Consider the following 27,503-nt stretch of genomic DNA (forward strand, 5'->3'; position numbering starts at 1 on the left):
TTTTAAATTTCATATTCAACAAACGTAAGTTTTACATGATAACAAATTATAGAGACCGATTCCTAAGGGATATTAAACAATAGTGATAATTTTTATCATCCTAAATTTTTGCATTTTGGTTTTTCATTTTGAATATGGATAAAAATTTAACAAGAGTTTACATTCCAACCATGTATGTACATACATACATATGTATATGTACACATGTACGGAATGTATTTCTGAATTTGAATGTTTCACAAACGTATGTATGAAAGTAAAAATTGCAAATTTTTTATACATATGTATATGTACATATTTAATTGATAAAATATATTTTATGCTCAAAACCATAAGGATTTCTTACATTAAAATATTTTTTTTTCAATTTTCATTCAAAAATAAGAGTTTCATATTAATATAAACTGTCGTTCATATTTTACATTGTGTGTATTGAATTTTTAATTGCATTATGTACATACAATGTATGTAATTAGAAATTCAGTCCAGTTAAGATTTAAAAATTTTTGTATTTCGAAATTTCCCGAATCTTTAGAATTGAAAGAGTTCAAGGAATCGCAATTCGAATATATCGGCTGAAATAATTTTGATGAAAGTTTGTATCTAAATTAACTGAATTGAATTAATCTGAAAAATGAACTTTTACTACTTGCATTTTTTACTTTTTTGATAATTTTTAGGAAAATATTTAACAGATTATATTGAAAAACTTATTTATATGTGTTAGTATGTAGAAGTTGCTGCTGATAATAAGGAAATTCATCTAGTTGATCAAGGCAATCCTGTGTAAGCAAAAGAACTTTTACTAGAGGAAAATCAATTGATCTAAAGTGAACCTTATTCAAAACGAGATTTTCATTTTTATAGATACCTATACTTTTTAACAAAATTTAACAGGTTTCTTAAAATTTCAAATACTTAATTTTTAAAAATATAGAATACTAGCGCCTATCTACTTACATAAGAATTATATAAATAGGTAAGCATTTCTTAGTTTATAAAATTGGTGATTCAAAATTAAAAAAAAAATGCCTTGTATTTATATAAGAATTTAAAGAAGACTTAATTGCAAGCGTATAATTAGAGAATTTTGTGTAAAAATGGGAAAAACTTATGAACGTTTTTCTCAATTCAATTCCTTGTTCTGATACGAAAAATGATCAAAAAAGGAAATTAAAAAAAATAACTGGTTGTTATAATAAAGGAATACCAATATTATGTGTATGTATTTGAAGTTGGATTTCATTATGGCATTATAAAAATTAAGGTTTGGACATTGGTATTTATTCTATTCTTTTCTAGGTATTAGTGTAATGGTGCTTATATGCAAAATTGTTACGTTGGCCAATTATTAAGGAAACAATGAGCTCGGTGAAATACAAATAAAAGGACTTGTTCCTATATTGTCTAGACCTGGATATTTTTAGAAAAGTTATGGTGTAGTTAGTCATATATGAAAAACGTGGAATACATAAATAAAATTGGAATATGTAAATGTGGTGAACTGTTTTAGATGTGGTGGTATTTATAAACGTGTTTCCTGTAGAAATTAATGTAAGAAAATTTTAAATAGAATTAGTTGATATCATACCGTCGTCGTTAATGTCAAACAATTCTTATTGTAGCAGATACTGTAATATGTGTCTTGTTTAATTAAATAGTTTCTGGTAAAAGTAAAATTAAAAAAAAATGTTAAAGTGGACATCAAGTAATAAATTATACGAAAAACATAACCCAAGTCTTACAACTTCGATTGAAATACAACAAGAAGATAAACCCAGATTAAGATGTTCCACTGGCAAATCCTCAAATACAGAACGTGGAGTTACTGTTTTGGGTCTAAGCCAAACATCACATAGAGAGAATATTATGAAGTCGACACGAACTGAAAAGAATAAAAATTGCAAACAATCTTTAAATTGCACTAACTTTATTTCAACACCATTGAACGAAAATACGCAAGGTTCAAAAAAATTTAATTCATGTGCTATCAATAATTTTGAAGAAACACCTAGAATTTTCAAACGTGAAGTTTATGCATCAACATTACCTAAATATGAAGAAGAATATTCTCCAAATAATTTAATGATACCATCAGGACAAATTATTGCAATGCGAGGATTATTACCAGATACTTTTTTAGCTAATAAAAGATATTTGAATACAACACTACTTACACCACAACAAAATATTTTTATCGATGATAATATACTAACGAAAGAAAATCTTCATTCAAACGATAACAATAAATCATCAAGTACTGGTTATAGAATAAAAAGTAAAGCAATAAATCGTTATAATTCAGTTCAATTCAGGATGAGCCGTTTTAGGAAAAGTTTTCTACAAAAACGTAAATTAAATTTTGAATTAAATGAAGATTCAGTCGTTAGTGAGAAGAATCAGAATTATACGATTACTGATGATAGAAAATTAATTAATGATAAAATAAAAGAATATAAAACATTAATAAGAAAAAGTACTAATTTACGACGACGTAGACAGCCACTAAATTATAATCAAATAAACGGTGATGATTGTGAATTGTCACCTTCATATACACCTGCTGAAGATCCTGCAAACGATTTAAGTTTTAGTGAAAATAAAAAGAGGGAAATTAGTAGAATTTTACATAGTCAAAGTAAAAATAATAATTATACTAATGTGCCTATTAATAATAATAAGTTCGAATGTTCGGAAACCAATATTAATAATAATTATATTCAAGTTGGTGTAGCATCGCCAAGCATTTATATTTGACATTTTATAGAAAATTGTTACGAATATGTAAATTGTGTAAAAATGTGTTAATAATTTTAAATTAAATGTTTAAAGCAATTATAACTATTATAAGAAACTCAAATTTTAATGAATTTTTAAATATCAAAATTTTATGGCAATACTGCCGTTTCTTTATTTTGAGTTTTGCAATAAAAAAGTGGGTGTCATACTATTTTTTTATAAATAAAGAGTTTTTTAATGAAAATACTAAATGCATTTTATTCGGAAATATTTAAATATATTTGTTTGAAACAAAAATATAAAGCTATGGTGCATAATATTTGAATTTAAATTTTATAATTTCATTGTTGTACTTGTATCCTTACGCATATAATACATGAATATTTCTGTTAAGAGTTTTGTCAAGAGTTAAATTTTCAGTTGATTGTTGACCATATGGTCTGTTTTACGTCCATTAACGAATTTGTATCCTGTTCAAAAATTAAAATTCACCTACATAATTCAGCAAATGTACATACATGTGCTCCCACGAAATACGGCATAGTAAAAAAAAACAATTGTCAAGTTAACATATAAAAACTTTTCACGCTCTACTGACCTTATATATATTCATTTGTATGTATATCGTTTCCTTTACATTTCGTTTATTAAGTATGTACAATTTTACAAATATTTTAAGTGCATAATATACATATTTAATGAATAATATTAAATATTCATCGCAACATATTCTTTATTAAAAAAAAAAAAACAAAAAATTAAAATAAATTTTCTTAAATTGTTCTAAAATGCAAAACTATTTTTTATAATAAAATTATTTTGGTTAAAAGGAAATTAACAGGATCAAACAAATGGTTTGTAAAGTAGCACTTTTCCTTTAAATAAGCGAATAGCTACACTTTTTACAAAGGGTTAACATAATGATCTTCTTCAGAGCTACATTAAATAAGTTAGTTGGATGGTTCTTTAATGTGGGCGGTGCGAAAGGTCTGCCTCAATTACAACAAATATGCCATTTTGCTACCACTACCCTGTTAACAGGGAATCGTCATTGAGCATACGATTATAAAATATATATCTACACCACTCGATTTCTTCAAGTGACCAGTCTGACCCTATCTAGAGTCCAACACTCAAAGGGATAGTAAAAAAAGGGGAGGGAAAAAAATGAATATGTAATTATAATTTTCGATGGCGAAACATTTGCCGTTAATCTATTGTATAACAGAAATTCGGAATAGCTTGCAGTTGTTGAAGATTGAAAATGAAAATTTTACTAATTTCATGAGGTGCGAATTTAAAAGGAGGAGGAGGAAAAAAATTTTCTAATGAAATAAATTATTTATCAATGCCTGTCTAAAAAATTAAAAATTAAATTTTAAAAAACAATATTTTTTTTATAATTTTTAATTATGAATTTCAATTACTTCAAATAGTTAATACGGCAGTCTTATGTTTGTTGATGACTTATGACTTATTACAGTAATTTCTTGTTTTTCAGCATTAATATAAAGTACGAATTGCTTTTGTTTCAAATATAAAGCAAAATGAGTTTATAAAAAATTTGAATTTTCACAATTTTGAAGAACAATAAAAAAATATTTATACGAGTAATGGCTAATATCATCATATTATTTGAAAATTAATTAAATTAACATTCCATTTGAGTACTCTTTATAAGACTAATATTCCTTTTACTTATATTAACAATTTGGTTATCTGAATTCCTTTCTGATATTTATTAGTTCATAAGTGTGAGCCTACAATTGTCATACAGTTTTAAGAATAGTAATGCGCCATGTTGGGCTTTAATAATACAAAGGGAAATTATTGGACAAGTATAATAATATTAGTTTATCGATTTTAAAACTTAAATAAAAAAAAAATTAATAAATATGCTTATTATTAAATAAAACACATATTATGGTATTTTAAATAATATTTTATATAAATTACGAAATTGTTTGGTACTTTTCATAGTTGTCAACAATTTGGCGTTCGTCTGAAATAATTTTTATTAATCATTTTAACGCTTCAATCAGGATTTCGTGTTATGATGCAAGCGAAAAAATTTACAGAAATAAATAAAACAGCGCAATCATTTTTTTCGGCTGCAAAGAAAGCCAAAAATTCTTATATTGCTATAATTTTTGTAATTTAAAAAATGTCCGAAACGGAAACAAGGTACTAAATTAAAAATATATAAATGAAGTTAAGTTTTTAATAACAAATATTTTGTAATATATTTATAATTTTATAATACATTTATGTATCTCATAAACGTTCCTTTTATCAATTTAATCAATGACAAATGCAAATAATTTCAAGGACTTCAAGCAGTTGACAACTATGAAAAATACGTATATCTAAAGGTATACCGTTAATTGAGAGTAAATGTTTTCAATATACATTTGGTATCTAATATAATATATTACATAATTTAGTAATTTATATCTACTTTTTAATAATTAACTTAAATATATAATCAGTTTTCTTATGGCTATTAATAATTTTTTTAACTAAAAATTTAATTTTATGACTAACTTAAATCAATGTATACACGATGTGGTTTCAATATAATGCTTATAATGTGACCCTTATGCATACTTATAAATGGAAATCTGCACATTTTAATTTTCAAATTCAAAAATATTTAATAAAAATTTAAATGCCTAATATATTAGGCATAGTTTATCATTTTTTATAACATGAATAAATAACATGAAAATAAATATTAATAATTAACGTTACTAAACTTTTACAATATGACTTAATTTTTAGCTTATTATAATCATGATAAACTTGAATATATATACATATTATGTATACGTGTTTAAAATGTAATATGAATGTAAATAAAAGCGTATATTTGTGTTTGAAATGTATTTTTTATGCAATTAAAAAAATATCTGACAACTATACATGTGCAAAAAAAGTTTTGTAACTTTTGCTTTGTGCCTTTTGATTAAATGATATACAAATTTTAAATTAACTTGAATATACATACATATTTCATAATACCATCGATTATATAAATATGTGTTTATTGAAATTTCAATTAAATAAAAATTCAACTTAATTTAAGTGATCATTAAACATAAGTCAATTAATTAATTTAAAATTTATACTTCATAAAAAAATTGTCTGTGCAACATGTTTTAGTGTCTAGATAACATGTTTGATTGAATGAATTATTGCATTTGCTTAGTTTCTAATTTGAATTTACATATCCTTATATTTGTTTTTTATTTTAAAAATTAATTCTAATTTATAGTGTTATAAATAATTTAAATAAATAATGCGTATTGATAATAATCCCCTAAATTTTAAGATGATTTTTCATCAGAACATACATCGTTGCATAATTCTTGATTTATTTTCGTAAAAAGTTCAATTAAATTATTAATACCGATTAAATAACCATCTTCACGATTTCCAACTTTCCAAGTTGTATTGTGATCAATTTGATAGTTAACAGGTAATGAAACAGTTTTTGCAAAATCTATTAACCAAATATTTGCTTGCTTTTCATCATGTACAAATAATAAAGATGATCCAATAACTTCATGAGTTTTAAAAAAATCTGAACATTCTAAAGTTGCTCTGATTGCTTGCAGCCTTTGAAGATATCTTGGCTAAAAAAATAAAATTAAGAAAAAATTTTAATTTAAATTAGAATCTTTAAATTTCATTATAATTCAGTTCTTCGTGAAAGTATATAATGGACTATCTTAACAATTTTTTATTTAATATACAACTTACAACTGAATGTGGAAAATTTTCAACAAATTCTTTAAAAGCTGCTTTTATTTGTTCTTTTGTTTTTGTTGTTTTAAAATCTTTGGAGCTAGTACCATCACTTTTTTTGATTCCCTATACATACATACAAAATATAAAAGTTAAAATTTTCCTTTAACAATATATACATAAAATATAATTTACTTCAATTCTGAATCCTAATGTTGCTGTACTAGATATAGTTTCTCGCCAAACCATATATCTTGGTTTTGTTACACCTTTTGCTTTGTGTTCTTCATCATTGGGCGCACATGGATCAATTTGAATCATTTTTTCATACATATCCTTTCTTAATTTAGGTTTTTCTTTAGCTTTTAATAATTCTTCCTCTAAATAAGTCCGTACACCTATTTTACAGTCCATTACACATGGTTGATTAAAATCACTAAGAAGATCTTGTAATTGTAAGAATACTAAAAATAATAAAAAATTAAAACTATTTACAAAAAATGAACATCTTTTTTATTAAAATTTTTAACTTACATTCTCCATCTTCACTGGTTACTTGTCCTTTATATTCAGGTACATATGGTCGTAGTACATCTTTCATAAGAATTTGAAAGCATATCTCTTCTTTTCGACAAAATTTTTTTAATACAGTGCCTTGTTCCGGACCAGCTTTGAAATTACCCTGATGGCCTGCCAGTTGAACCCATGGATATCTTTGTTTTTTATATGTTTGAAAGAATGGTGTCCATTGTACGATATTCCGTATTTTTCTCCAACCAGAAGTCTAATGGAGTATAAGAAAAGGATAAAATAATTACATTTCAAACGATTTGTTTTTTGTATTTTTCGTATAACGTAATTAATAAACTGGAAATTGGAAAAGAGTCTGCAACTTTCAAACACACTATTTAAAATTATTTTAACAGTTCAACAAACTTTTAAAACTTTTTTTAAAAAACTAAATTCTATACAGTTGTAATCATATGTTTTAACAATAGTAGCTTACAAAAACAGGCTAGTATAAACAAACACAAAAAAAAACATTACAGTTATTCAAAAAGGTAATAAATTTCTGCAAAGAAGCTGCTTTCCAAATTGTGGAAAAATTTTCAAATCAATATGCGTAAATATATGCGCTATAAATGCGTGTATATAAATAATGTAGCGCTAAAATGAAACTGGAAAAAAAGGGTTTATACTGGATTGAACTAAAAATATTTTATTTTTACCAAATTTTATTGATACAAAGCAGAAATTAATAAAAAAAAATAAATATAATTGGTAAAACCAAAACTTAAAAAATTAGAACTTTACTAAACTTATTTATATAATTTGAAAATATATATACGAGTACGTACATATACATACTTGTGCCTAATTCTAAAGTAACTTTTAATATAAATGTGTATGTATAAATCTATATCCTCAAAAATATTTTTCTGTGACGTAATTGGCACAGGTATGTAAATAAGCGTCTCAGTTTCATTCGTATAAAAACCACAAAACTTTAGTGAAAAACAAAAAAAAAAATGATAAAAGAATAAAAACACAATTTTCACCACAAAATGTGGTGAAAATATTAAACTAGTGGTAAATGTAAATTTTATATTGTGATGTCTTAAAATAATCTGCTGTTTGAGTTCATGAAAAAGTATTGAAAATTTCGAGTTGGAAAATAAAAAAAAAATTTTTCGACATTTTAGAAATTTGAGTTTGAAAATTTTTAAATATGTATACTAACATTATTATTACTTGCTTATATAATTTTATTTTTGATAATTATTTTTTTTTCATAACTAACGGCCTGTGAAACCTATACACTTCATAAAGGCAGAATGCTGTTATAAATACACACATAGAAGGATATAATTTTTTAATATTTCAATAAATAAATTTAAGTAGACATCGCTATACAGATTATCATTCATTCTTGCTAAAACGGGACACGAACGTTTATAGGCAAATCCTATAGCAAATTTTCAATAAACACTACAAACAAACATCAACACCCACTTTACAAGCATTATATCATCGATAAAAGAATCTTGGCGTTTCGAAAAGGACCTTGAACAGTTTTTTAGTGCCGAAATAAAAATATGTATTCCAATCATTACTAATTTTATTAGTTACACAATCACTTAATTTCAACTTTTACCTTTCTATTTAATAGTGAATATCTTTGTCTAATTCGAGTTATTTTTGACATTAACGAATAAGAAAATTTTACATCATTTTACATGAAAAAGTATAAGAAAACTAATTTTTACTTGAGAAAATTGAGGTGTTTAGTAAATAAAAAAGCGCAATTAAAAAAAAATTATTATTATTTTTTTTATTTATTTTCTGTATTTAATACCAAGTTATAAATTATATTGGTGTCAAGACAAAAATACCCAACCAAATTATTTGTGAAAAGAATTACTAGGCGATTATTAAGTTAACCAAAAAGAAAATTTTATTAGAAATATTTAAATCGCTGGAGTTGATCTACGTATAAATTATGCATTTAATTAAGAATATTATTCGGTTAAAAAAAAAAAACTTTCCATTTAGAATTGCGGCGCGTTATTGTGTTTACAAATCTCCTGTTTAGTAAAACACAAAATAATGTCCAGATGGCCGTAACGTTTTTAGGTAATCAAATTTTTACTTTTAAAAAATGCAATCATAAATAATAACTTGATATATTTTTGCCTAAAATTCTTTCATCAAATTAAAAATAATCAGGTGACTTTATACATTTTCTTTCGCACCTTTAATACTTAGACTTCAAACAGTCTACTAAGCGTTCGGTAACATGACAGAATTGGTGTTCTTTTCAATAACTTAATAATATTTAAGAATTTAAATATTAATTTTTTTGTGATATGAATTTTGTCATAATATGTCAATTTTATTCATATGTCTTTTTGTGTTATGTCATTTTAATCGTATATAGATACATATTTTATTTTATATAATTTTGGCATACGTAATTTTGTCTTATGCAATTTTGTCATGTAACCAAAATATTACACTTTTATTGAAATACTTAAATATACTATAAATGACGTCATTAAAAAAATTAACTATAAGTAGGTAAATGTTGAAAAATCACCGAACCGTTTACATTTAAACTTAGATACAAAATAAAAATTTTTTCTGTATTAAAAGTTTATTCGCGTAATTTTTAAACTCCAGAAACTTAGGTATATTAAGTTTCACTTTTCAATGGACACGGCAAATTTATGTCATGTTATATATTATTAAAACTTAAATTAAAAAAATATATATGTATCTGCTTTTGCAACTAAAATTTCTCATAAGTACCTACTTGATTTTATCAGCCAAATTTAAAAGTATTGAGGGTTTGACATTTATTTCCTATATGAAAATTTTAGACCATCTACCGGAAAAAAATGGTCGTTACTTCTGCTGTTATCTTTATAATGGACTTCTGTATATTTGAATGTAAAAAGGCATAGTTCTAAACCATGAAAAAATATCTAGATATCATGAATTATATCTAGATGAATTTTATTTTGCCTTAGAAAAATTCATGTAACTGAATTTTTCGTACAATTTACTCAAAAAAGTCAAATTCGAATTACTTCATATCATTAACGCATGACAATACCGAAAATAAACGTAATCGCGCAGAGTTTCGTAGTGTAAAATTGTTTTTTTCAATAAAGGACAAATTGTACAAAGTTTTTGTTAATGTTAACAAAAAAAAAACAAAAACACACAAAGTTTACCTTAGGTTTTTCATTTTTGGTAACTGGTTCAACAGGTACATCAGAATCCCATTCTGAGCTTAAATCATCACTAGATGCATAACCATAATCTCTTGGTATAGGAACTTCTAAAAGGGAATTTGAATAAGCTGTATAACCGGGACATAGATTATTTGAATTAACTATTGAACACAGTGTTTGATTCATTAAACTTTTCTTTCCTCTTTGATTATGTATATTTTTTAATTTACTACTACTGCTACCATCACCACTGTCACTTGCATTTAATTGATAATCTAATGATAATTTTTTCGTTGATTGTGATATACATGATACAGAATTATTTATACCACGTGCTTCTGCAAAAGCTTTACTACATTTATGTAAAAGATTTTCTCTAGATTTTTTTCTTAAAGTCTTTTTCACCGTATTTGCTGTTTTTTCATTTTTCATTATTAAATTTTCATCATCTTCCTCTTCTTCAATTTCAATAACTTCTTCATTACAGTCTTTATTTAGTACAGATGATGTGGTTGCTTCTTTTTTATCATCAATTTCAGATTCAAAATCTTCAAATTGTATTTGATCATCAATGAATTTTAATTTATGAACTTCTTCTGGAGGTATATCTGGATAATGTAGTAGTTTAACAGTTATTTTAGCACCACTATCAGTAAAATATACTTCTTTGGCACTCATTTTATCAAAATCTTCATATATTCTAACCTGTGGATGTGCATAAATTGACATTTTCAATTTATATTTTGAATATTTTCTTTAAAAGTTTTCCTTGTTTCTATTTGAAAAAAAAAAAAGTTTCTATGGAAGATATTGTGTCCCAACTATATTAAACTAGTTTTTGTTCTAAAAAATTGTTTTTATACTTCACTAGCGATAACAAAGTTTACTTCTTGCCTGTTTGTTTTACTTACATAGAATAAAATTAGTTCTCTAATTAGCATTTCAAATAAATAAAAATTTTTTTTGTATTACACTCAATTTTTGAATCACGTACAATATTGTGTGTTTAAATAAGTATCAAACATGATTTGTAAAAAAGATTCATATTGTCTTGAAAACTTCATCTTAATTTACACAAATTTCTTAATCAATCCAAAAATGTAGTCAAAATAATTTTTTTTCTATAAAGTATAGAATCAAAAAAACATATTAATAAATATTGTCTATAAGACTAAATACACACAAACATATTATTTATTTCGTATATGAGTAGGTATTCCGATCTCGTGTAAAAACGAATTTCCCCGAAAGTTGAGGTTTTTATGCTTAATATGGAATCAAAACTTTTGTCAATTTTGTAGCTGATTCGCCAATTACTTTTTTTATATGCAACGATAGTCTTACGTTGATATTCAACCAAAACCAAATATACAAAGGGAACAACCTTAAATTGCAGGAAAAAAACTAAAATTATATACAAAAAAATGGCCATTTTCTTGAATACAAACTAACCTACATTCACAATTAAATTGCTAAATAAATTTACGTTAGATTGGCATTTATGCAGACCTTTAATAAGTGAGTATGTATTTAAAATCCCGAACTTTGTTTTCACATGCTAGTTTTTTTGAGACGTAATGAATACAACATGAAACCGTTATGTTTTGTTTTTTCACGAATACTGTCATCTTCTCTTAATATACATATATAGCATACATAAATATTCACACCAGTATTATAGTAATGTCGAGATTATATACTTAACAAAATTTACAAATATGAATAAATAGCTTAATTTTTATACAACTTGAGAACTTTCGCCGTTAAAATCTACATACATACATATATTACATACATGTAACGTTATAATTCCTTATGGCAGTGTCAACAAATTAAATCAATATAGGCTATATGCGCATAATGTAAGAGTTTAAATTTTGTTATTGATGTATGTGCATACATACATAATAAGCAAATTCTTTGTTCAAGTAATAAATAACAGATATATTTTATGCATACTTTGAGTTAAATGAAAAAAAAATATTTAAAATAAAATATTTTCAAATCTTTGAGGGTGAGGATAATTGGGAGTTTTAAAAAGAATAAGTTTGCCGCCGTCGCATCGGATACATAATAACTGTAACAATTAACAATATCGTCAGGGATTTCTGCAGTTTTGTGCTCGGAACACGGATACTATAGAGGCGTATGTGGAAGCTACAATAAATCGCGAATGGCTGCGGTGGTTGAAGGACTGTCCTCCTGCCTTCACCCGATACTCCCGAAATTATAAATCTACAACAACAAACAAACGCACAGATTAACAGAAACTAGAAAATAAAAATCCCACCAACAACTTTTCATATAAATGTTTGCCTAGACGAGTTCATCTTCGTATGATTCGCACTGTCAAAATGTTATTTGACCTTATGTATGTACAAACTCTAACTTCAATTCAAACACTAGTTTGAAATATTTTATTAGAACAAAGTTGTTTTGTAAATCGTCCCCAACTTCTTCTGCAACCCGAGTAATTTATCGATTTATACCACAAAGTATGCAAAATATCAATTGCGGGCGGTCAATTTTTGCAGCACTGCAACCTCTATCGAACATTAATAAAAACCAAAATGTACCAGTACGCGTCATCTTACAGCAATATACCGTCGCCGTCATTCGTATTTTCTATAATTGACTGGTTTCCGTTTATTGATTCATGATATTTTTAACAAAGTGATCGTAATTTACGTGATAAAGCATTTATCGAAATTGTTGGATTTGTCTGCAAACAAACCGTTGTTTTAAATTTTGTTATAAAAAAATTAATTTACTATTGAACACCCTATAATTTTTGGATTCTGTTTTGAAATACATTTTTTTTAATTAATTATTATAATTATCTATTTGCATATATGTATGTATGTATATAAATTTTAATTTGGATGTTATGAAATCTAAGTCGTAATTTAAATTAATATAATATGTGCAGATGTATGTATAAACTTATAAAAAGCAAACAAATGTACACCCATCATACGGCGTGCATGCAGAAATTAAATGTAGAAATTTTATGCATGTACGTTATGTACATGTATATGAAATAGTTATTCACTCTTTGATGCAAAAGTCCTCGTGTAAACACAAATAAAAAATCGTTCAAAGTGGCTAATTACTATTATTTTAATTATTAAATTTTCATCATCTTCCTCTTCTTCAATTTTAATAACTTCTTCATTACATTCTTTATTTAGTACAGATGATAATAAGGTTAATTTTTTTAACAAAATTTGTTAAATTTTGCTCTTATTCTAGTAGGATCATCATATTCTTGTGACTCTTCTTTATTTAGTTCATTTTCAATAAATAATAATAATTTTTATTTAAGTACCGCGGAGTTCCGCAAAATAGCTTCGTTTAAAACTATAGGTAAAACTGGATAAAATTGTGAATAAATAAACTATGTATACATATAGACATATATTTGTGTGACTAATTATGTGTGAAAAAATATTTATTAAATATTGACTCAACCAAACATTGGGGAAAAAATTTAAAATATTCATAAAGTGTATTTCAACCGCGAAATGTTGAAATTTAGGTCTCGAGAATTTAAATCCGTATATAAAAAAAAATTACGTATCTGATTAAGGGTTTGATATTACATACGTATTAAATGTTTTAAAGCCACGTATTATTAGCAAAACTGCGCTGTTAGAGAATATGTATAACGTACAGAATAGAATATATTGAATCTATGAGTAGATGAAAGTTACATAGAGAATGAGTAGCAAAAAGATTTTTCTCTGCGGCCCCTAATGTAATGGAGAAGTGCAGACTGTTGGCAAGCTATTAAGATTGCCTAATCATTGCTTCTATTTGTGTTGATAGGCACTGTTCAAGTAGAATAATATTTCCCACCAATTTGGGTTGCCAAATGTAGTGAGTCAAAATCATTGTTTTCTAAATCATTTCGATCAATCAGAATCCATCCTCTCTCAATGTTTCGGCAATACGTTTTTCAATACATTATACTTCTCCGGCTCGCTGTTAAACAGCAACCCACATTTTCTCCAATTGCCGAATGAATTTTGCTTTTGGTAGCAGTACTGAAGCTTTTCGAGAATTACCCACATGACCTTGTGTTTTTTTACCCTTTTGCAGAAATACCGGCAATATAAATTAACATTAGCTGTATAAATAAATTTGGTTATATACTTAAATATGCATGTGTGTGTAATTATAATTTTTTGATTACAAATCAATGAGTAACGGTATTTTTTTTTTAAATTTTGTGTTTTAAATTTTTATTAAACTGCTTATTCCACAATATATATGTTTCACTATTTCCGAAACAATTATTAACAGAACTGTTTTTATATTAATTTTTTTTAATTTGCTTATTTTTTCGCTGCTCACTGTTAATAAGTGATAAAAAGTGCTGATAGTGTTTTATTTTCTTATTTTGTTTTTTATGTAAAACACAAATGAAATTGAAAATATTAAATGTGCACACACATATACAAAATATGTATATTTATACATATTCTGAGTAATTTTATACACAGGGTGATTCTGTGAAGAGTTGAAAATAACACCACCCAAAATTTGTACAAATTAGTGTTAATTAAATAAATACAAAAAAATTCAAAATTTATATTGCTCCCATAAATTAATGTTAATTGAAAGTCATAAAGTCATATTATGGAAAAAAGCGAAAATAGTGGCAAAAATTTGAGTTTATATTTTTGAATAAAATTTTCGAAATTTTGGAAATACAAAATCTTTTTTCAATCTCCTGATTTAAAATTGAATTATAAAATGAAAGTCAGAAACAATACCATGTTAAATGATGACACAAAACAAAAATAAAAAATTTTAAAGATAAAAAACTCTATAACTTCAATGTCCGTTATTTCGAAGCCTTCAACGCTTGAACTACAAAACGAGGTAATGTAATACTTTACATCGAGACATTTTTTCTACCAGAGAAGTAGAATTACTATTCCAGCCTCGATTACAACCCTCTATGGTTATAATAAGTTCAGAAATTTCACAATTATAATTTTTGTCCTGAACTTCCAAAAGTTTGCCTAACCGTAAAATATTGTTTAAAACCGTGTATTTCCGAATCCATCGAGCTGTGAGAGCTACCTCTAAGCAAAAATTATAGCCATATTCGGTTTTTTATATAGTTAAATCACGGTGTATAATGTTCTATACTTTATAGAATCGCTCTGCCTACATACTATGTAATATATATATATATATATATATATATATATATATTTATGTTTATTTATATAATCTAATCAATCAAAAGAAACGAATATAATTAGTTAGTGTTATGCTGAACTTTTTTTTGACTCGCGATCAAGAAAAATGAACAATAAAGAATAATTTACACGCACGATCACGTTCAACACTTTTTCTGAACTAAAAAAATTTTTTCCTCTCTCAATTTTATTAAAAAAAATTATAGTACCTATAGGAATATAAGGAATTTATACCATAAAAGCTTTTTTTAAGGCGACTAAAACCGATTTATATGCTTAATAATTTATAATGAAAAACCAAAAAAAAGACCTAAAGACATACACATACATAAATACATAAATCTATTCCGGCCGGAGAAAATATATAGAGAAAATTTGTAAAAACATTGTTTGTATGTAAGTCTGTATCCATAAAAAGTGAGAAAAATTCCTACAAAAGCAAATATTTTGCCCGCTTGCCGATGTCATACTTAAAATTATAATATTTTGTACATATTATCATTATTATACCATATTAATGTGAGAAAAATGAATGTATGTATGCATATAGTATAAAAATATTTATATAAATATTAAATTAACATATATACAAATATACAAATATTTTTGTTATTGATTCTTCTTACTGCGATTTCCGCAACCCACAAGAAATATGAGACAGCAAATTTTTATGAGTTTCACAACGTAGTCATTCATTTAATCTTTTTTAAGTTTTCATCTTTCTTTCGTTCATTATGTCAAAAATATCAGTAGCGTTTGCTTTTAATTTTTAAAATAATAGATATTAATTTCGAGTTTTTCACAGCATACTTGTACGAAAGGTCATAGGCCTTGTGAAGCTCAATTGCAGTCTTTGTACACACGTATGTAAAAACTCGCCCTTATTTTAATGTCTTCGGAGTCCTAATTCGGATTACCGACTTAATTTGAAAACTATACTTTCCGATCTTCTAATAAGCTAAGAAAACAACAAAAAATCGGAAAAGTTCTAAAAATTGGCATAATTTTCCATATTCAAGTTTTTCGGCAAAATCTAGGAAAAATCAGTACTTTTTTTGAACACAGTTCAGTACCCAAGATACAAAGCTTTACTACACAGTCTGGTAAAAAGAATTATGATGAAATATTTCTAATGATTATGTTATATGATCATTATTTAATCGACTTGATCAAACGCTATGATCAAGTATTATGACGTTTATGATTGTGTGGTTATGATATTTCGATTTCATATTAAATACTATATATGATCAAACAAATTTTTGATCAATTATGATTGATAACAATTATTTAGATCACTGACACGTGATAAATCAATATGAATGAAACTTTCTTTTATGTAAATTCGGTTAAAGTATATTTCAAATGGAAAAACTGCACTTATTAAAAATATGGTAACATCCCTGATGAATTGTGAATGAAAATTAAACAAAACAAAGCTTATACAGTAGTAAACACACACAAAATCATATGCACATTATTACATGTGTCAACATTATACGAACAATCAAATACATCGCAAACAAAAGCAGAATTTTTAATTGAATAACAGAAAAAAACCAACCGAAAAAAGTACAAAAAAGTCAATTAATATTGTATTATGACCAGATAAGTAATTTCGTGACGTCAATGAAAACTAAATAACTTTGATCCAGCTTTATAATGTAATGTGATGTGGATTAAATAAAACGCCACAAACAAAAAGCTATTTTTCATTGAACTTTTGTCAACATCAACAAATAAAACTTTCAATATAGATAATAGATGTCTCTTAAATACATAAATACATATGTAGATATATGTACATATGTGCATGTGTGTATACTTAAATTTGCAGACATAAATACAAGACAAGAATATCTTACATTAGAAAAATAATTCACAAAAAATTTGGGGAAAAGAGATTTGCAGCCGTAGACTCGTCTACAGAAGACATATAGCAAAAACAACAAAAATTTGATCACGAAATGAAAATTTGATCATGAAAATTGAACACGAAATCTAGATTGCAAATATTTATATAAATCTATGTTTTTTTTTGCCAAAAAACGACAAAAAAAAACCGGAATTTTTGTTTAAGTACTAACACAAAAAACGTTTTTAGCAAGATGTTAAAATATTTTTTAAAAAATAATTATTGTCTTACACCACTTCGTTAACGCATAACATTATGCTATAAAATATTGCATACTTTTAGGATATACAAAAAAATAAATGAAGGAAGTGTTAACATGATATGATCGAATTAGACGGTTTGAGGCACGATACATAATTAGGTTAAAACTTAAGAATTCTACAACAACAATTGTAAAATTTAAAGACCATTATAAGTTTTGAGCTAAGTTCACCAAAAGTGAATTGTAAAAATTAAGTGCTAGTTTAGCGTAGAATATGCTAGAATCCTATTTGAATTGGATTTGGTCGAATTGTTCGAGCCCTGTTTTTGAAACCATTGAAGGCAAAATATAAATATTAAATACTTAATGTAGTCGGTTATGTGTTGATTATATCAAAATTTTTATATTACTTCTACTGTAACAGGTATATAATACCATTATTATTATTATTATTATTATTCCCTGAGTGACGTCAACAATGACCTCGCTTATAAAACATTTTTTTTTTTTAAATTTGAAAAGTTATAAAATTATGTAAACTATATAAAAAACAATATTTCATTTGTTGGTCACGATTTGCTTAATTCTTATAATAGCAAAAGCCGAATATTATATTGTTTGCTACAATATGTGATAACGGTTATATGTACAAAATTAGAGGTTGGACCTTTAAACACTCGCCAGGAAGATTTATTGAGAAAACGGACTCTAACTCTTAATTAATTTTTTTTGTTGAGTGACTTTTTGAAGTTAGGTGACGTATTCATGAGTAAAAATTTTGGAGTGAAATTTTGTAATTTTTTGGTAGGTCCGCGGACGAAAATTTCAAAAAAGATTCTTAAACGTTTTTCGAATAGAATATTTTGAGTGCCTATATGTGTACAATTTTTAAGTGTTTTCTCAAATAACATTTTGAGTTTTAGAAGAAAAGCAATCATTTTTTTTTGTAATTTTAATAATAAATTTCGATTTTGATGACGTAGGAAAAGATGTGACATCATTACAATGTCATATAACTAATATATACTTAATACAAGTAACTAATGATAAAATTATATGTGTTAGAAAAAATATACACCTATGAGAAAATAAGATATTTTAATAAAACAATAACTATTGTTTCCACATTAATCGTACACATCAATTCAAATTTCAAGATTAATTAAGAGTTATTAAAATAATAGCAACATCTGATTGTTTCTTTACGATGACTGGAAGCAATAATATAATAATATTTTTATTATTTAATGTAAAATTTATCACAGAAAAATAAATACTTAAAATGTTCATAATTATATAAATATTTAAAATTACGCTTGAACTTTCCAAAGAACGCTAATATTTTACTTCTCATTCAATTTCGTATACACAGGTACAATATAATTAAAAAAAAAAATTAATTTTTTTTAATTTATTTTTATCTTAAAAAATTTTATATACACACTGCATTTTATGTTTAAGATATACAATAAGATAACTATATTTTATCACATTTTTGGTATATTAAAAATATTTGCTCAGATAAAAAATATAAATATTATATATAAACATACATACACATGTATGGCCGCAAGCGCGTTTATCAACTCTTTTCACCATTATATTTTGTTTAAAAAAATATTTATTATAATATTAACTTTTTAGTTATAGTAATTTATCAGAATAGTAAATAATATAGAGATTACAATGTTTAAAAGCAAAAAAAAAAATTTAATAAAAATTTATTGTAGAAATTATAATTTAGTTTAAAAGTATAAATTAGGACAAAATTTTATAATTCAGGTTTACGAAAAATATCGGAAAATTTTGAAATCATTTTCTATAAATTTTTAAAGGATATGTAAAGTATACTTAATGTCAAGCAAGGTAATTTTTTTGTAATGTCAAGTATACTTAATTTTTTTGTCGAATATACGTATACGTATGTATTGTATAGTATTTAATTCTTTCCATTATTTTGACAAAAATATAAATTATAATTTAAAAAATTCTTTACTGTGTTTTTTTCATAATAAACAAAATAAATTATATAACATAAAACGAAAACAATAAAAAAATTTAATATTAGAATTATTGAAATAACAACAACTGTATGTAAGCATATTTACTAAATGAGAATAATAATGAGTTATTATAACATATTACTCTCAATCAGCGGTTACATATTGTATTATAAATATGCGTATGTATTTGTAAAAAAAGTTTTCCTTTCCCTACATAGCGTGTGTTAACATCTAAAAAGATTTATTCAATTATTTAATCACTTTTTAATTTTTGCTTTTTGCTCTAGAACTCAAAACAGAAAAAAAAATTTCAAATCTTGTGTATACATAACCATACTATATGTACATATTGTTTAAAATTCACATTTTCTGTCAAAATATTGAATATTTGTACATATACAGTTAGCCACAGTGAAAATGATAAAAATTATTCTATAATTGTAAAATTGGAAGTCAACAAATTTTCATTGCAGATACATATGTTAACGATAATTTGAAAATCTGAAGCTTTCTTTTTACCAGAACGTCTTTGAACTATTCTTGGTTAGCTTACACTTAATTTTAGTTTGCTGTTTAAAAGCTGAAAAATGTTTGGTCATTCATCCTGTATAACAGTTTTAAGATCTATTTTTTTCGGAACTTTATGATTTCGACCGAACTACATAATTAATTAATAACGTTTATCAAAAACTCTAGATCATAATCAGCTCAAGAATTTGTATAAGCTTAAGCTCATAGTAACCCTCAAAAATTTGTATTACCTGGAGATAGTTATATAGAAGCTATGATATATAGTAATAATAGCAAATGTTAACAGTGAACTGCAATCTCCATTATAGTCGAAAGTATTATTAATATGTATTAAGACAGCTAATTATAGTTTAAAAGGCTTAGTATCCCAAAAACTTCTTAAAACAAGCATGTAAAACAAAATAAAACTAAAAGGTAAAATCAAGTTCAATACAATCAATATACAGTAGAGACAATAAAAGTGTATACATCTCAAAACTACCATTTAGCTGGACCGTCATAAAATACTAACATTTAGCATCAATAATTAGTGTAGTTAGTATACAAGTCAAATAGATTAAGTTATTATTAAACATATATAAAAACATATGAAAAAAAGTGGAACAATGCAAGGATGCAGAGCAAGAACAAGCTTAAAAATAAATGTTAACTCACTAACATCATAACTACACACCCGAAAACACAAATGTCTAGTCACTGTCAAGTAAAACAATGCCGCGGACCAAACTGTCCTTGAGAACAGACTTGCCTGCGAACCATCCAAGTGATTTTCTTATATCTATCAATCAGAAGATTACGCGGGCAGGATGTGATGATATCGCTATGTGATTTGGATAACACAGCTAAAAGGTATGACGCACTGTATGCACTAAGTTATCGGAATCATTGCTTTACATAATTCATACATGCATACATACATATAGTATTAAAATCACTTAATGTTTTAAAGACAATTGAGACCGTGACAGGGAATATACTTAATTATTTTTTATATACATACTGCAATACAAATATATGTATACGGTGTGAGATTATTACATATTACGTTTATAATAAAGTTCATTATTCAAAATTTTCTTTTGACATGTATAACTCTCAAAATTATGTTACGTAAGTTATATATGTTATGTGACTTTCTATATGAGATCTAAATAGCACTTATTAAAATAAATTGTGAAAGAGATATTTACGGAAAGTTTATCGTTGAAATATAAGTTAAATAAATTAAGTAAAAACAAATAGTATACACGCTATAGGTTAAAGTAATGTCTCTTTATCATAGGGGTATCAAAATAAAGATTAGTAAATAATTGTCAACATTTTATATTTTGACGTTAGTGATGACATATGGCAGAAAAAAATTGTTTTTCGAAACCTTGAAAACAGTATGTCTAACCTAACACAATTATTCATACATATATATTATATTATTTTTCGATATATGTACATATGTATTATAAAATTTGCCGAATTTTTCGAAATAGTCGAGTGACTATTAATCGCTGAGTATTTTAATTTTAAGTATTTTTCTATAGGTAATTTTGGGAATACTGAAACTGACAATTTCATATTTTGTAGAAATTGCATTATGTCAAAATACATTTAAGCAAAAATATTCAAATTGGTGACCATAAAAAATGTCATTTTAAACAATGATAGCTAGTCATTATTTTTAAATTCCCTTATAAAATTGAAAAAGCAAAACGAATTATGTGATAGTTTTTTTTTACGGAGTATGTAGTATTCTAAGTACATATGTATGTACATATCTAAACAAATTAATTTTTTTTTAAATAATGTATGAATTCACATATCAAAAAAATATAGATTAGCAAAATGTTATCATCTTTTATGATGACGATAAAATAAAAAAAACTCAAGCTTAATATCAACTAACTGTGTATATGGAACTTCGAGTAAATAAAAAAAAAACTATATTAATATTAGCTTAATAAAAAATTCAATTGACGTCACAGATTTATATTTAAGTAAATTTTTGATATAGAACAGTGGTTTTTTTTTTAAATTTAATTTGATATCTAAACTTTTCAGTTGTCACTGAATCTTATTAAAACGACGTTTGATGTTTTGAATTTTTAGTTTTATAATAAGAAGAAACAAAATGAATATAACGGACTAAAAGCAGAAAAATACTCTATCACGTATCACCTGTAACACTTCGGAACTGTTTTCTGGCACCGTGCGCTTAATATGTACTAATTCAACAGTACATTATAAAGAAAAGTTTATCGGAAAAAAATATTTCCAAAAAATCAGAACTTTTTAAGTTTATTTGAAAAGGCGTGATGGTACCATCATGTTTAATGTCATAGAATCGCAAGAGTTATCAAGTTACAAAACTGCCATCTATTAGCGCACAATATAATTGGGCTTTTAATAGAACACAACTTAAGTGTACTTTCGCCAAGTTTTCGAAATCTATTTTTGGCTTGAAAACAGTTTCCAAGAATCTCTTTAAATAAATATTGAAAAGCTGTTCAAGATCTTTTCAACGATAACAACAATGGTTATTATTAGTGTGCTTTGATTTTAACGCCGAATAATTCGTAACAATTTTCTAACCCTAAACATAAGCGTAATCCAATTTTTTTAGCATTTTCTAACAGACTTCTTTTAAATACCGGTCGGCTTAACTTTTTAGTAGGAGATATAGATTTTACTCACATTTTTTAAAGATATTTTTCAAGATGTGGGTCAAATTTCGAAAATTCCTACACAAATTCAAAAATTTTCGGAACACTTTCCGTAATGAAATATATGAACATGTTTGTTAAATTTTAATCACTCACCCTCTATATCAGATTTCAGACGCATACAAAATTAGCAACATTTAATGAGTGCGTCAATCATATCGTGTTGCTTATCAAACTTATTAGTTTTACTATTTTTCCGCTATATAGACTGTTTTGACGTAATTACAGCTAATACTTAAAAAATTTTTGTCATATATATTTGATTTTGACAGAAAATGTATTTAAAATATGTTTTCCTCTTATCTATTTTAATACATTTATAGATAATTTTAAAAGTAATAAAACTGAAAAATTAAAACAAATTTTTTTCTTTTTATATTACAGAACAATTATTTTAATTACTTAAAATATTTATATCCAATTTTTGTATAACTTAAATCACAGTATATTTGGAAAAGCGACCTCAGATATACATTTAAAATGTGTAAAAATACATACTGCATAATTCATAATACTTTTTTTTATTTTGAGATTATTTAAACTCATTAAATCTTATTTAAACTTAAAAACAAAAAAAAATATGCAATTAAGAGTAAAATTTTCTCTTAATTATTAGACTACATTATTATAATTTTGCATTTTTTATTAATACTTTTTATTTTTTCATTTTTTTTTAGCAAAAATTATATCATACCTTCTTTTTAGATGACGTCTCTCTCTTGTTATTTGTTGTATCTTCATGAAAAATATCATCAGAGCAATCATAACTACTGTCGCCACCTTCTTCATCTTCATCACAACTAATCTGTGATGAATTACTGCATACTGAGCAATCTGAATTTTTACGGAAAATCCTTGTTCGTATACCATTAATATAACAATCTGCACCATCTAAAGCACTTATCGTTGAGCCACAATAATACAAATTACTACATGATGAAGCACCACTAACATCTGATAATGCATCATCTTTTTCTGTTGTAGCAGTTTCGTCAGAAGATCTACGACGCATTCTTTGTTTACGAAAATATTCAATTTCTTCAAGTGTTATACCACATAGAACATCATCAGAATAATCAGAAACGACAACAGATGGAGTACGTACATAACGTTTTGCACCATATTCGCTTGAATTTGTATATTCACTACTACAACTTTGAGCAGATTCACGTCTTGAAGTGTTTATTTGTCCGATTTCATTTGGAATTTCAATAATGCGCTCTTCAATTAGTACTTTACTGGGAACTGCTGTTTGACTAGTAGTTGCTTTTTGCTGTTGTTTTTCTTTTGTCTCGCTTGCGCATATATTTGTTGTATCTGGCAAATCAATAGGTTGCGGCAACGGTAAAAGTGCTGCCCGTAGTGGAATATCTGCTATTGTAAGTGTGTTCCTCCTTTCTTTGCTATTTTGTTTATAAATTTTTTCAGGGAGGAAAAATGATTCTGTTGATTTTCTACGATCAATAAATGCAAGACAAGAAAAATCTTCTTCTAATCCCAAAGCTGAATCATGACTTGTAGATCTCGGTACCTTTTTGGATTTTCTCGTATAATTTCTTAATATATTTTCTTCGGAGTCAGAATAACTTAATTGTCCAATTAAACAACCTTCATCTGAAACAGGACTTATTGTTTTACTTGAATATTCCGTAGTTAAAGATTCTGTGGTTGGTGCTGGTTCTGTTTTTTTAATGTCAATCATTTTTCGAGAATTTAATTTAACAGCGTTCACAATTTTTTCCTCCTGGAATTTTTGTACACATTTCTTTAGATCCGCAATTAGTGGGGATGTTTTAATATTTTCATAAGCAAAATTTTTTAAACAATTTTTCAATTTATTTTTAACCTGTTGTTTCAGATGAAGTTTCGACTTAAGTTTTCTACCAGAAAAATTTGCAAATAAATCCAATTTACGTTTAGTGAGTAACGGTCCTTTCTGAGAAATTGGTTGAAAAATACGAAAATCTTTTTTTGAGCGTTTTTTATTTTTTAAAAAATTTTCAACGTTTTCGTTGAATGTTTCGCAACTTTCTGCTGATTTTAAAAAGCTGTTATCAATTTTTATAATATTATTATTTCTGATGTGCTGACGTCTAGCCCGATTAACAGTAATATCACGACTAATTTTACTCACATAACTGTTTTTATTGTTATCTTTTATATCGTTGAGATATCTATTTTTACTCTGAGAATGAATATTTACCGAACACGACGATGACGATGACGACGACGTTCTTAATAATTCATTTAATTTTGTTGAATACATAGAAAGAGGTGATATTGTCAACGGTGCTAATATATTTTTTTGTGTTTGAAAACCATCTTTAAGCTTTGTAATAGTTTTTCCATTTTCATTTTTATTTATTCTCACAGAAATAAAATCATTAATTCGTGTTTCATCAGGTGTAATTTCAGCGGTAATATAATTGTGCCTTTCTTTATCATATTCTAATTGAGAATTAGATGTATTAGTAAAAATTTTTGAAAATTTTTGTTCAATAGAACCATAATTGCTAAGGTTGTAATTAGTGCTATCTAATTTAACTTTTTCTGTAGGGTTATTGTCTTTAAATTGCATTGAAGTACAATTATTTCCTTTAATCCCAAATGCATTATAATTAATGTTTTGAATATCTTTTGTTTTCATTTTAACTTCTTCAGATTCTGACTGCAGTTTTTTATAGTTATTTAAAAAAAATTTCATATTGCTTTTGTTTTCATTAACATCATCTGATTCATAGATAGTTTTATTTGATTTTTCATAAGTTTTAGACATTAGAATATCTGGTTGAGCTTTTGTTCTTATCACATATTTATTGCTGCTGTCAGGTTTCGAGTTTATGTTTTTTTCATGTTTTTGTTGTTTTTTAAACTTGTTTGAAAAGCTTTTTGGAAAAAAATGTGTGCCCTTATTAACTGATGCTTGATTTATGATGTTGTTTTGTTTTTTCATTTCGGATTCAATGTTCTTATTATGTAATTGTAAATTTGCTTCAGTTAATGTTGATGGTAGCTCTTCAGTTTTTTCATCAAATTTTCCATTTGAATTTGAATTTTTTCTCTCCGGGAAATTTGATAAACTATAATAGAATTGTCTGCAAGAACGAGAAAAAATAACTTTCTAAATATTTTTATTATACTGTGTATGCTGTTATAACATTTGCAATTGCAACACGAAATAAAATTTTACAAAAATACAATCTCAAATTTTAGCAAATTTTTAATTGTGATTTTTTCTTTTTAGATTAAGGTACTTAAAATTGTTGCGATTCCCTGATATAGTGCTACTAATATAATACATGCATATATCTATCATACTAAATTTAAAAAAAATAAATCATAAAAATTTTACCTATGCATAAAGGCCCTTTCTTTTAAACACTGCCTCAAATCTTCAGCTAGACTCTCAGGAGTTTTACTTTTAACAGTTGTAAACGGTATATTTGATGACGACATCGTAATTTTAAAATATCTGAAAAAAGGAAAAATATTTTTACATTTATTAAATATTTTCAATTTTATTTTTACATTTATAAGGTCGCTAAGCTTAAGCTATAAGGTTGATAAGCTTATTATTTCTGGGAAAGGGAATCTATATTTAATACAATAGGGATATAATAGATAGGGCAAGCCTAAAATTTTTGACATTTGGTGTGCACATTGTTGAATAACATTTTTTCTGGTTATTGTGTTCAGGTATGAAAAATGCTATTACATGAAGCATATTACATAAAGCAGAGACATTCCTTGAGCAAAGTTTCCTTTCTTGGCGCAATAAAATTATGTGTATTTTAAAATTACATTTGAAAAATGCCTACTTAAGTATATGTTATACATATTTATTTTTTAGACAAAATGCTAGAGTCGTATACCAGTCGGTGTAAATATACGCACCAATTCAAAAATATTTTGCACTGTTGCACCAACTCGTGAATACCCCTAATATGTATCTGCATAGGCTTTATATAAAACTACTAAAGCAAGGCAACATTTCAAGGATTTGATTTTGTGAAAATTTTGACAAGAAAAATTCCGAAATTGCACTCTTCAAATATTAATAAATATCATCATGCGGCGTATAGTTTACAAATAAGACGAAATGAATTGCTCACCACATGAAATCGGTTGAAAACTAAACGTACACACACACCTAAGTGCAAAAATATACTTGCATACATTCATAAAATCATCTTATTCAAGCAATCCTCCATATTTTTACACTAGCCGCTAATTTTTCCTTTTTTTTTTTGAAAAAATTACAATATTCTCTGTATATCGTTGAATAATGTTATAAAATTGTCATTGCACGCATTATCTTTTATACTTTCTCTTATTTTTGATTTTTTAAGAGTTTTTATGTGAATTTTTAGAACTCGGGCTTTTAAATGAGAAAATAGGGGGGATTGTGGAAGAAAGAGAATTAAAGTTTAATAAAATTTCAAATTTATTAGTTAAATATACATAGTTAAGTTTAGAATTATTATTTCACCTTTAGAAAATACTTACATATACGTTATGTATTGAACAAATTATTTTCATAAATTATTTGTTGAGTTCAAACACTAATTTTATTAATAAAAAATGTAAGTACATACATATATATATATACACATTATGTATGTACATACAAAATCACATATCATATTTTTATATTATAATAAAATACATATATGCATATATATATACATACATAGATCACAAT

The 27,503-nt window shown here is 25.7% G+C and overlaps 1 protein-coding gene across 2 annotated transcripts; it reads right to left on the reverse strand.

Annotated features, from left to right (window-relative positions):
- Positions 1-5,501: 5,501 nt before the first annotated feature.
- Positions 5,502-27,433, reverse strand: LOC129619217 (inositol-trisphosphate 3-kinase A). Of its 2 annotated transcripts, XM_055534357.1 has the most exons (7): positions 27,308-27,433; positions 26,154-26,273; positions 23,496-25,896; positions 7,021-7,270; positions 6,682-6,950; positions 6,502-6,612; positions 5,502-6,374 (listed from the first exon to the last, which is right to left on the reverse strand). In XM_055534357.1, the coding sequence occupies exons 2-7, from the start codon at positions 26,255-26,257 to the stop codon at positions 6,066-6,068; spliced, it is 3,444 nt and encodes a 1,147-aa protein (XP_055390332.1). In that variant the 5' UTR covers positions 26,258-26,273; positions 27,308-27,433; the 3' UTR covers positions 5,502-6,065. The 2 variants fall into 2 exon arrangements, with proteins under 2 accessions (XP_055390332.1, XP_055390334.1); XM_055534359.1 differs by lacking the exons at positions 23,496-25,896; positions 26,154-26,273; positions 27,308-27,433 and adding an exon at positions 10,224-11,680 and having other exon boundaries at positions 5,510-6,374.
- Positions 27,434-27,503: the final 70 nt, after the last annotated feature.

The sequence above is a fragment of the Condylostylus longicornis genome, unplaced genomic scaffold (assembly GCF_029603195.1).
Source record: "Condylostylus longicornis isolate FDR11 unplaced genomic scaffold, ASM2960319v2 ptg000011l, whole genome shotgun sequence".
NCBI lineage: Eukaryota > Metazoa > Arthropoda > Insecta > Diptera > Dolichopodidae > Condylostylus > Condylostylus longicornis.

Coding starts and splice junctions, on each gene's coding strand:
- LOC129619217 (XM_055534357.1), bottom strand. CDS start 26,257: ATGTCGTCATCAAATATACCGTTTACAACTGTTAAAAGTAAAACTCCT. Junction 6,613..6,681: donor CATTAGGATTCAGAATTGAA/GTAAATTATATT, acceptor ATGTATGTATAG/GGAATCAAAAAAAGTGATGG. Junction 6,375..6,501: donor AAAATTTTCCACATTCAGTT/GTAAGTTGTATA, acceptor TTATTTTTTTAG/CCAAGATATCTTCAAAGGCT.